The sequence below is a fragment of the Camelus dromedarius genome, chromosome 10, assembly GCF_036321535.1.
Source record: "Camelus dromedarius isolate mCamDro1 chromosome 10, mCamDro1.pat, whole genome shotgun sequence".
In the NCBI taxonomy this organism is placed as follows: Eukaryota; Metazoa; Chordata; class Mammalia; order Artiodactyla; family Camelidae; genus Camelus; species Camelus dromedarius.
In genome coordinates, this window is record NC_087445.1 from 67,681,793 (window position 1) to 67,694,291 (window position 12,499).

General features: G+C 42.3%; 2 protein-coding genes across 2 annotated transcripts; both read left to right on the forward strand.

Annotated features, from left to right (window-relative positions):
- The first annotated feature begins 1,150 nt into the window (after positions 1 to 1,150).
- Positions 1,151 to 3,559, forward strand: LOC105105946 (olfactory receptor 1J4). Its single transcript, XM_031450395.2, has 2 exons — positions 1,151 to 1,158; positions 2,617 to 3,559. Exons 1-2 carry the CDS (start codon positions 1,151 to 1,153, stop codon positions 3,557 to 3,559), a joined length of 951 nt encoding a protein of 316 aa, XP_031306255.2.
- Positions 3,560 to 9,514: 5,955 nt separating this feature from the next.
- Positions 9,515 to 10,561, forward strand: LOC116152532 (olfactory receptor 1J4). Its single transcript, XM_031449527.2, has one exon. The coding sequence runs from the start codon at positions 9,623 to 9,625 to the stop codon at positions 10,559 to 10,561; it is 939 nt and encodes a 312-aa protein (XP_031305387.2). The 5' UTR covers positions 9,515 to 9,622.
- The last annotated feature ends 1,938 nt before the right edge of the window (positions 10,562 to 12,499 follow it).

Below are 12,499 nucleotides of genomic sequence, written 5' to 3' on the forward strand. Positions count from 1 at the left end.
CAAGTAAGGTCCTTGTCAACCCAACTTTTAAGCCATTTGTTCATGGATCTGAAGCCCCCCACAGTGCTCTGAGGCACTTTTCTTCATCAGCTTTCAACAACGCCATATTTCTACTCTTGGGAACGTGGGAGTGGTTAAGTGACTCTGGGTCACACACATCCTGATTCACATCTCTTTTTCTGATACTTCATAGCTTTATGACCTTGGGCTTAACCTCTGCAAGGCTCAGAAGCCCGAGCTGTAAAATGTGATGTGATTTAACTCAGTATGTGGCATGTTATCAGCGTGCACTAAATGGATGCTAGCACCACGATTATTTTTAAATGCACGAGAGCCTCAGCTTGCTCGTCATTTCTTGACTGTTCAAGGCAGAGTATTTTGTGCAGGGGAGACATCCCAAGAGCTCCTGTCAAGCTCCAACTGACAGCTTGCTTGCTTCCTTCCGGTGTCCAGCTACCTCTCACACAGGGGGTGGCTTGCATCGGCGTCCTGTTCCTCCTGAACCAGTCATTGCCTGTGACGCTGCTACCTGACACGCAACATCTGGACTCCCTCCAGAGAGGCTTGCGTTCCGAGGAGAAGTTGGATCCAGTAAATCCCAGTGGGCGGCCAAGTATCAGCAGAAGGTGTACGTCACTGCCTTCCTCCTGGTCCCCGCGGACTGCGTGCCTGAGCTCCTCTCTGTTCTTGAAGAGGCTCCTCAGTCAGATGCCTCTGCCTTAGAGGGGTGGGGTCTCGCTGGGTCCCCTCTCTACATCTGATTTAACTCCCAGTGAAGGTGTTGCCAGGCCTCTAGTGCAAAGGCTATCAGAAGTCTTCGTCTTACAATCAGGATCCAAAAACTACTACGTGTTCTCAACTATGTAACTTCATACCTATTTCCACAATATACTGTGAAAGAATTAACCATTGGAACGTCTACTTCACAGGCACTCGGTAAATGTTTACTGATTAATGTAATTAAACGCACCTAAAAGTACTGTACAAATTGGAAAAAGGAGCGCCAGTAGGTGCTTGTACATTCTGGTTTGCCCAAGAAAGTCTTGGTGTAGACCTGCTATCCTGCTATAATTATTATATAACTTCTCCTTTCACTCTTAAAAGTATCCTGACTTGGATAATAACATGTAGGATCGTCATTTATCTCAGTATGAGTTGGTAGATAATCAAGCAGGTGGCTGGAGTAATTTTGAAATCTTGAAATAATCCCAAAACCAGACCCAGGATTTTCTGCCAAATAAATGAAAGTCAGGGCCAGTGAATGGCGAAGAGTAGGATCTCTGATCATACTGACGTATATAGAATTGTGACTGCATCAGGTATCACCTTTCTATCTTTGGACAAATTATGTAACCACCCTGAGATTTAGTTTCCTAAGGCTGAAACTGAACTTTATGAGTGCCTATGTCCTAGTTAGGCGCTCATTAAATAGCAACTATTTTCAATGCTAAGGTAAATTTTGAGAATTAGTCATAGTTAAGCAGGCGACTATAAATTTGACTAGATATCCCACATTCTACATTATCAGCAAATTCTTAAGTCTTTGGGAAGTTCCCTGGGAAAATTCTCAAGTCTCTCACTGTATGTATATGTTATATTGGAGGAAGAGGGAAAAAAAGGAGAGAAAAAGGGAGAAAGGGAGGGAGAGGGAGATGAAGAATAAGAGGGCTGGGTGGAGTGAAGAAGAAAAAATGTCTCTGAGATCATTGCCAGCAGGGAATCAAATCCCAGGGTCCATGGTCTGGGCTTTTGCAGTTTCCCAGGGAGTGTTAAAGTCCAGGAGGTTAACAAATATTTCAGGCCAGCAACTGGGTCTTGTCTAATGCCCATATCACTCTTCTGTTTTGTTGAGTTCCTGGAGTTTGATGCCAGATTTATCTGCTTACTACATCCTGCTATAGTAATAGCAAGCATTGTTGAGTACCTACTGTGTGCAGGGCACTGTCCTAAATGTATCACATGTATTCACTCCTTTAATCCTCAACGTTCCATTTTATAGAGGAGAGTGCCAAGCGCTAAGATGGCAGAGTAGAAGGACACATAGCTCCTGCCCTCCCATGAATACACCCAAAATTACATCTACAGACCCATCAATTTACACAGAACACCTACTGAACTTTGGCAGAATATCTCTTACCTGGAAATGGAGGAGGAACTGAGGTACATTGCAAAAGTGCCCAAGGCCACCCAGGTAGTAAATTGTTGAGGTTGGAATCCAATTTAAGCCTCTTGGCTAAGAAGCCCCAGCTCCTGGCTGGCACTCTGCAATGTACTCATAGAACGGAAACTCCAAGAGTCAGGGGGGTGGATATTTTATTTTTTGTTCTATTCCTAGTGCCAAGAATAGCATCTGGAAGACCATTGAATAAGTGAAGACATTTACACTGGTCTCCTTTGAAGGAAAATCTTGTTTGCCATTGGAATTCTGATGCATTCAGTGACCAGAGTCGGGCAGACAGAAAATTCCAACAGCAAATGTGCAGTTTGTCTGAGTTTTGACACAGTCTCCAGGAAAGAAAAGCACATGGCTGTAATGAACACATGGTGATGATAACCACTATGTCTCAGTCTCTGATGTTTTCTACTCCCCGTATCCCCAGCAGAGATTAAGAAGAGCATGAGGAGGGAGAACCGGAGCAGCGTGTCCGAGTTCCTCCTCCTGGGGCTCCCCATCCGGCCAGAGCAGCGGGGCGTGGTCTTCGCCCTGTTCCTGGGCGTGTACCTGACCACGGTGCTGGGGAACCTGCTCATCATCCTGCTCATCAGGCTGGACTCTCGCCTCCACACCCCCATGTACTTCTTCCTCAGCCACTTGGCCTTCTCTGACATCTCCCTCTCATCTATCACTGTCCCAAAGATGCTGGTGAACATGCTGACTCAGCAAAAATCCATCCCCTATGTGGGGTGCATTTCCCAGATATATTTTTTCATACTTTTTGCTTGTCTTGACAATTTCCTTCTTGCAGTGATGGCCTATGACAGGTATGTGGCCATCTGTCAGCCACTTCTCTACACCACCGTCATGAGGGAGGGACTGTGTATCTTACTTGTGGCTGGATCTTGGTTCTTCTCGTGTGTCCATGCCCTGTTGCACACCCTCCTGCTGTCCTGCCTGTCTTTTTGTGCTGACAATACCATCCCCCACTTCTTCTGCGATCTCACTGCCCTCTTGAAGTTGACCTGCTCAGACACCTCCCTCAACGAGCTGGTTCTCTTCATCGAGGGTGGAATGATTGCCTTTCTTCCAATGAGTGCTATTTTGGGCTCTTATATCTGCATTGGGGCCACTATCCTGAGGGTCCCCTCCATCAAGAGAATCTGCAAAGCCTTGTCCACCTGTGGCTCCCACCTCTTTGTGGTGTTTTTGTACTATGGGACTCTTGCAATGAGTTACTTCTTTCCTTCATCAAACAACTCCAAGGTCAAAGACATAATTGCTTCAGTTATGTACACCGTGGTGACACCCATGTTAAACCCCTTTACCTATAGCCTGAGGAACAGAGACATGAAACTGGCTCTGGGGATAATTTACAGGAATAGGATTTCTTTTGCCAAATAACAGTTGCCAGTTACGCTTTTAATTTTCCTAGTGATGCTTCTAGAGACATCGTCTTGAAAAATTGTGTGATTGTGGCAGACTGCAAAAATGGCCACAATATTTGCAGCTCTTCCTTGTATGTTCCTGTCATATAGGCAATATATGTGAAAATCATACCCCAGGTACAGCCACTATGGAAAACAGCCTGGAAATTCCTTACAAAACTAACAACAGAGTTACCATATGATCCAGCAATCCCAGTGCAGGTATATATCCAGAAAAGATGAAACCTCTAATTTGAAAAGATACATGCACCCCAATGTTCATAGCAGCACTATTTACAATAGCCAGGACAGGGAAGCAACCTAAATGTCCATTGACAAATGACTGGGTAAATAAGTTGTGAGATATATATTTTTATAGATCGATAGATAGATAGGTAATGGAATACTACTTAGCCATAAAAAGAATGAAACAATACCATTTGCCCCAACAGGGATGGACCTAGAGATTATCATACTAAGTGAAGTCAGACAGAGAAAGAAAATATCATATGGTATCACTTATATATGGAATCTAAAAAATGATACACATGAACTTATTTACAAAAAAGAAACAGACTCACAGACATAGAAAAAAACTCTTTACCAGAGCAGAAAGTGGGGAGGGAGAAATTAGGAGTTTGGGATTAGCAGATACACACTACTATATATAAAATAGGTTAAAAAAAACAGGTCTTACTATATAGCACAGAGAACTATATTCGATCTCTTAACTATATGTTATAATGGAAAATAAATTGAAAAAGAATATATATATATACATATAAACGGAATCACTTTGCTGTACACTAGAAACTAACACAACATTGTAAATCAACTCTACTTCAATGAAAAAAATATTGGGGGCATTTTTAAGGCCAGTTGTTTGTTTTCTTAATGTTGAGTTTTAAGAGTTAAAAATTTTTTTTTTAAATTGAAGTACAGTCAGTTACATTGTGTCAGTTTCTCATGTACAGCACAATGTCCCAGTCATGAATATACATCAATATTCATTTTCATATTCTTTTTTATTAAATGTTATTACAAGATATTGAATATAGTTCCCTGTGCTATACAGAAGAAGCTTTTTTTCAATCTTTAAGAGTTCTTTGTATATTTTGGACAACTGTCCTTTATCAGATGTGTCTTTTGCAAATATTTTCTCCAGGTCTGTGGCTTGCCTTCTTACTCTCTTGACATTGTTATTCACAGGGCAGAAAATTTTAATTTTAATAAAGTCTGTCTTATCAACAATTTCTTTCATGATGGTGCCTTTGGTGTTGTATCTAAGTCATGGCCATAGTCAAGGTCATCTAGATTTTTCTCTCATTTATATTTTAGAAATTTAAAGGTTTTTTGCTTTAAATTTAGGTCTATGATGTATCCCTATGGACCTTTCCTGTTATGGGTACTTCCCATCCCTGCAACTTTACTGTGGGATTAGGAGCCTTGGTCGTTGGTTGTGGAGGGGTGCTTGCACAGAGAACATAGGAGTGGTTCCCTGATCTCAAAGTGTGATGGCTGCCTGGCAATTTTAGGTTCTTCATTCTGGAAGGCATGAGACAAAGAAAGGAGTTACTCTGAGTTCAGGAGTAATCGACCCTAATTATCTTGAAGAACTACAGGCGATTTCCCTACCAGTAATAACATTAAACAGGCAATTGTAGCTCTGTCACATGATGCGTAAACAGAGCAGGATAAGCAAGAGTTCTGACGAATGAAGATCTGGGTCTCCATCAGGGAAGCAATCTTGACTGGTGGTAGTGTTGGAGGAGGATAAAGGAAGTCAATATGGATGGTAAAGGAAGGTAATGATAAATTTCAGTTATAGCCTTGGGATCAGCTGTAGTGGCAAAGACTGTAGTTTGTTCCACTAACGCACCCTTTTAAATTCTGTTTATAGAGTGTATGACTGGCTCCCATCCTCCAGGCTCAGCGTGGGGTCACAGGTAGAGGTGGGTAGTACATGGTGTGGAATGTAGCTGATGCCCGCCCTGGAGCTCCTTGTCCCGCTTGGGTTATTGGAAGCGGCATTAGACAGTTTTCAGCAAGCTCACAGCGTCTTAGTGAAGTGCTTGCGTTTTTGCTCTGTCTGAGGGCTTTCTCTGGCACTGAGGGAGTCTGCAATCATCCAGCCAATGAAGATGTCAGTTCACATATGTTGGACAAAGTGGGGATAAAAGTGGATAGCTTAGCTGACTGAAATGTGAATCACATAATTTTATCGTTACTCTGTGGGGACAATTTAGTTCTTTCTTAGGGAGGGAGTAAGTTCTTACCAAGATCAAGAGAATTCATTAATCAATAAATTCAATCGTTCACTCCATATCAGTTCCATAACAATGTCAATGATTCTAGATGTAATTCTAGATGTAATATATATGTATATGTATGTATATATAATTGTTTATTTTTGGAAGATACAAAGAGAATGTGTCAAGAGCTGTTATTTATTTGCACTCATTGTGTGCTTTAGCGTGAATCGTCTCGTTTAATCTCAGTAATAACTTCGTGATGACGATGCAGTTGTTACCTGCACCTCACAGCTGATGAAACAGGGCTGAGAGGCTACTTAGTGTGCTGAGGGCCAACAGTTAATGAGCGGCATGGCCCAGGCCCAGTGCTTCTTCTGAGCATTGAGCCCAAGGACTCCACCTCCTCCCTCTACAAACGCTGAAGTCTCTCCCAAGGGAGAGAAGGTACCTGCAGGATGTGGAGTTAAAGCCAGATTTGCGCTCTCGTGGTAGCAAGTGTAAGCGGTGTGGGGGTTTGCAGAAGCCAGACTTTCTGTTCCTGGACTGTAATGTGCTGATGGGAGAGGCTGACCCAGTGGGCTGGCAGCATTGGAGTTGTGGATGACTGAGCCATCCTCACTCCTGGAACTATGAGCAGGCGGAGAGGAGCCCAGGGTGGCCCTGAGTCTGGGGTACCCTCTCAGGTGACTGTAGCAGCTCAGTCCCTCAGCCTCCGCACAGGCTCCTCCCCAAGGCATTGGAGGCAATTAGTCTACTTTGATTCTTTCCTTAACCAGGAGCTTAGGGACTTTTTATGTGTCCTCTCTGAGGCTTATAACATGGTATCCTGCCTGTGGCTCAGGCGCTCAAGGACAGTCACAGAAAGCTCAGGAGGTCACGGGCTCAGAGAGGGCTCTTCTTACTTTTTAGTTCATGGGGTTCTCAACAGAAGCTCAAGGCTCAGAAAACTGCTTGGATTAGAAGGTGCCTGAGCTCCCTGAGTGGCACAGGTCAGCGTGAGCTGGGAATTCTAGGTGGGCAAGACGTGTCTCTGCATCTAGAGGTCTGCGTATGCACTCCACGTGGGTCTGTGTGGCGTTTCTTTGCTCCTATAATGTGGATATATGTATGTTTTCTTCATGGGTTTTGTCTCTGTGTGTGTGTGTGTGTGTGTGTGTGTGTGTGTGTGTATAAGTGTATTTGCTCTGTTTAATTTGCAGGTAATGTTTATGGGGTAGTTCCTGTGAGTGAATAGGGCCCAAGTGCCTCACTCACCGACCACCTCTACCTACGTTGGGTGTAGGTCAGTGGAGACTAGAACATCTCATTTTGCAATGAGGCCAGTATGGGTGTGACCATGTATGTCGTGTGTCACCTGAGTATGAAGAGGTGTGTCTGCACAATGGTATGTTTCCTGTATGATTTGTGTGTGATGTGTGTGATCTTGTGCCTTTAGTTGTTTCGTATGTGTGTTTGCATGTGTGAGTCTCTGTTCAGAGTCTAATGTTTATGCATCTGATGTGTGATCTGTATGTGCTGCTAGTTGTTTTATGTTTGTGTTGAGATTATACAAGTGTTTGTGCGTAGTTATGTGGATTATTTTGTGTGTATCAGCTTGTGTATTATTTGTGAGTTTATCTTTATGAATCTTTGGGGAACTGAGCCATAAGCCATAGTCACTGTCTTAGAGATCACAGATAGTAAGAATTCAAAAATCAGTCATTAAGTGTGCATGTGAATGTGTGTTTCAGGTACAGGTTTTAGGGGCTTCAGGTTTGCCCCTGTGAACCCAGATATTCCCTTAACTGTCTTTCTCTACAGGGGCCACATCACTGCATTGGGCAGGCAGGTTCACATACATTTCCACCAGCCATGTACTCGTGGATGTGAGCTCCAGGTCTGCACTCTGTCAGACTGGGGCCCAGTCCTCAGTCTGATCCTCAAATGTTTCCGTGATCTTAGGAAGTGACTTCAGTTCTCTGAGGTTCAGATTCCTCACTGGTACAGAAGAAATAACTATTCCTACTTCACAGTCCTATTTGGAGGATTAAATGAGGCAACACATACAAAGTATTCAGCACATAATTGGTGCTCAGTAAAAGGAATGTATTTTGTTATCTTGCTCCAAACCCCATGTTTATGTCATAGGGGCTCCTCTATCACCATTGTCTGGGATGGGACAGGCAGAAGCCTGAGACAACAGGCCCATCCAAAGGCTCCCTCTCATACTTCAAGGTCAAGATCAAACCTCTCCAGGGCTCATGGCCCAGCTGCCTCCTTCACCAGGCCCTACCTGAATCAGGGTTCCTAGTTGGCTCCAACCATCTTGTTTTCTGCTGGTTTCTCTGTGAGGACTCGCACAGTGTATGTCAGTGCACGGCCACGCCTCCACATAATGGTCAAGTCTCTGTCCTCCTTGGTGGCCATGAACTGAGATAACCAGTGTCCCTGAGCAAGTTCATGGTCCCTGAGGGAGACTTGCTGTCCTGCACCTATACTTGAGTGACGGTGTCAGTCTTGATTCCCTCTTCAGGGTTATGTCATTGGTAATCCTCACCTGCAACCTAACTTCCAAAGAAATACTAAATCTGGAACCCACCACCAAAAAACTGGGTAACATTAGGTGAGTCATTTATCTCTTTACCCTCAGTTTTCACATCTATAAAATAAGGATATAATAGTCGCCTTGTGTATCAAACAATCCTTAAATATATAATTATTGCTTTGAGAGGAGTTAAAGTATGCAAAAGTTCTTTGTAAATTGTATGATGGACAAATAAATGTGAGCGGCAAATTTTTCTTAGAGGGAGTTAAGAACATTTTTGACAAAGGTAGTGGACATAATACAGCTTCTCTGGATATTCTAACCAGCGAGGGTATAATTTCTATGCAGAGGAGTTTAAGACATGGATTTTGGTGAGGCAGACAAATGTTGTGATTCCATCTGCTACACTTAATTATATCTTTGCACATTTACATAATACACAATTTTGTTTTCTTATAGTCAAAATAAGTATAATAATCTCATTTTTAGAGCTTTAATGTGGATTTAATTTGAAAGTGCATGTTAAACACTTGGAATAATGCCTGGTACTATTATTAATGTTGGTTTGGAAGCCTGGATTGGACACTTGATAACAGGGAATTTGACACAGCCAATTACACTGAAGTTCTGTGACAAAGCTTCAGTAATTCTTTCGCAGTGTAGGTAGTTTCACACCCGTTTTAAGAGGAAATGACTGATACATCTTACTTGGTACCCTTTAAAAAATATTTTTTGTGTTTTTTGTTTTATGGGGGGAGGTAATTAGGTTTATTTATTATTATTATTTATTTAGTGGATATACTAGGGTTCAAACCCATGACCTCGAACATGCTAATCATGCGCTTTTCCACTGAGCTATACCCTCCCCACTGGTACCCTTTTTCCATTTTGATCTCAGCAAATTATAGAGGTTTGAACCTGGCTTGTTATACAGATGTAAACTCCTTGAACACAGAGACTTCTCATTTCTTGTTCACTACTATATACTCAGTATGGGACAGAGCTGTTTTGCAATAAATATTTGTTGAATAAAGAATAAATTTCCTTTGGTTTCTTTGGAAAAAGACTTGATTATCGTGAGGATTTGATCTATTGTTGGAGCCAGAATGGGGCAGACTGATTCATACAACAACAATTGTGAGAAATAAAGAGAAAAGTAGCTAAAATTAAGAATTTTCACACTAAAAAGGCCATTACTATAATGCTATGGCATGTTCACTGACATTTCCCACTTTCCCCAATTCCCACCAGAGACAAGAAGGGCATGAGGAGGGGGAACCAGAGCAGCGTGTCCGAGTTTCTCCTCCTGGGGCTCCCCATCCGGCCACAGCAGCGGTGCGTGGTCTTCGCCCTGTTCCTGGGCGTGTACCTGACCACGGTGCTGGGGAACCTGCTCATCATCCTGCTCATCAGGCTGGACTCTCGCCTCCACACCCCCATGTACTTCTTCCTCAGCCACTTGGCCTTCACCGACGTCTCTTTTTCATCTGTCACCATCCCTAAGATGCTGATGGACATGCACACTGAGTACAAATTCATCCCCTATGCAGGGTGCATTTCACAGATATATTTTTTCATACTTTTTGGTTGTTTTGATAATTTCCTTCTTGCAGTGATGGCCTATGACAGGTATGTGGCCATCTGTCAGCCACTTCACTACACCACCATCATGAGGGAGGAGCTGTGCATCTCCTTAGTAGCTGGGTCCTGGGTCTTCTGTTGTATCCATGCCCTGTTGCACACCCTCCTCTTGGTCCAACTGTCCTTCTGTGCTGACAATACCATCCCCCATTTCTTCTGTGACCTCACTGTGCTCCTCAAGTTGAGCTGCTCGGACATCTCCCTCAATGAGCTGGTCATCTTCACTGAGGGAGGAACGCTGTTCATCCTGCCTTTGAGTAGTATCTTAGCCTCATACATTCATATAGGGACTACCATCCTGAGGGTCCCCTCCACTAAGAGACTCTTTAAAGCTTTTTCCACCTGTGGCTCCCATCTCTTTGTGGTGTCTTTATACTATGGGACACTTGCTGGTGTTTACTTTTTCTCCTCATCATGGGACTCCAATAACAAAGACATGATTGCTTCAGTCATGTATACAGTAGTTACTCCCATGCTGAACCCTTTCATCTATAGCCTCAGGAACAGAGATATAAAACAGGCCCTAGAAATAGTTGTCAATAGGGCTAACTTGTTGAAGTGACAATGAGTAAATCCTCTTATTGCAGTCATGAGCGCAGTGAGCTAGATCTCCTAAAATTATTGTATGGTTGGCAAATCTGAATGTGCGTTCTGCTGTCATGTGTAATGTTGTTAATGTCAATTAGGTCCAGTGTGTTACTTGGGTTGTTAAATATTCTTTTACCTTTAATTTTTTTCTGCTTGTTCATCATCTCATAAAATACGTAAAAAAATATTATGTGAGACATGTCACACAATTATAATTGTGGATTTGTCTTTTTCTCCTTCAGATATGTCAGTTTTTGCTTAAATACTTGTTATACTATGTTATTTGAGAACACACATATTTAGCATCATGATCTGCTCCTGGTGGACTGATCCTTCTATGTAAGATGTGCTGAAGCTGGCTTGCATTGGCTTCAAGCTGATTATGAACATCTCTTTCCAACTCCACATTCAATGACAACATATTGGTAGACTGAAATCAGCCAGAGAGGGGATAATTACACTATGGAAATTGGTCAATGCTACAAAGCAAAGCCCGCCAACAACAGCCACTTATTTATTTAACAGCGCACCACTGCACTTCTAATTAGGAGACATTTCTCTTTAGCAATGGCTCCTATGGGTAACCATTCCTTTAGTTTATTAGTTGTTAGATTCTACTTCTTGTGTTTCTTTTATATATATTTCTTAGCTGCATCCTCTGAGAACATTCAGAAGCCTTGTAAGCAATGGACATACCTAACACTAAATTTGCTCTTTGAATATCATTCTCCTCTAAAAGGAACCGAAGTTACTTAGAAAAATGGCTGATTCTAGGGCTGGGGCAAGGACATGACAAGACCAGGGCAATTTTGCTGAGCTTGAAAATAAAAAGTGCTCAATGGGTCATGAGGACACAGGAGCCAGCTCAGAGAATCTCCTGCTGAAGCTCAAATAATTTAAGCTTCAAAATGAGTAACATTGGTAATGATGACAACTCAGAGCATAAATAAGAATTCATGAGTCCATAATGATAGAAATAAATCAATAAAACATGAATGGAGAATAAAGAGAAGTTCCTTCTTATAGGAGAATACAACTAATAAACATAGAGGAAATGACCAAATTAGAAAATCACCATTTGGCCACATTTGTAATAGTTTTTTTCATATAAGAATCACCAATCGATGCTAGATATAGTGGGTGAAATTGGAATAAGAAAAACATGGTTATACAGTCTCAAAATACCTACCCAAATGATACTTATTAATTACAAATGTTGAAATAGTGACTTGCTGTAGAGAACCCGGCAGATACCACCCTAACCAATTGATCAAGGATAAAATCACTAGTAATTGGAAAAACTGATACCATGAGTCTTCTGAGGATACCCACTGAGGTGCACCTGCCGAAAATCTAAGGCTGCAGTATACATGCATGTGCACATACATATTTAAATAAATATGGTAAAGTATTAACCATTGGGCAATCTGGGTGCAGTGGATACAGGAATTCCTTGTATCATTTTTACAGCTTTTCCAAATGTGTGAAATCATTTCAAAATAAAGAGTTAAAAATCCTTTGTCTCAGATGGAACAATGTCCAAGAAGAGAGAAGTCCAGGGCACCACTGGCCTCAAGGGCACTGCCTTTTGGGACTCCAGTCCCTCTGGCTCCTGGACATACAGCTTCTCAAAGGACAGTAAGAAATCAGCCAGAAACTGGGGGACTGTTTCAGTTCTCTCAGTAATTAAAACATTATCTTTTGACTCATTTATCTGGATCTGATTAAGGAAGGTGAAAGTCAGGAGAAGCACCAAGGCCACAGATATTTCTCCTATTTGTCTGGATACCAAGTGTCCTGAAAAGAAGCCACAGTTTGGAAGAGGTGTCTGAGGTCACCAATGAGAAGCACAGGACAGAGGGAGCTGGAAATCTGCACTTGGCGGTGATCTGCCTGTGTGCTTGTGGGTCTG

Coding starts and splice junctions, on each gene's coding strand:
- LOC116152532 (XM_031449527.2), top strand. CDS start 9,623: ATGAGGAGGGGGAACCAGAGCAGCGTGTCCGAGTTTCTCCTCCTGGGG.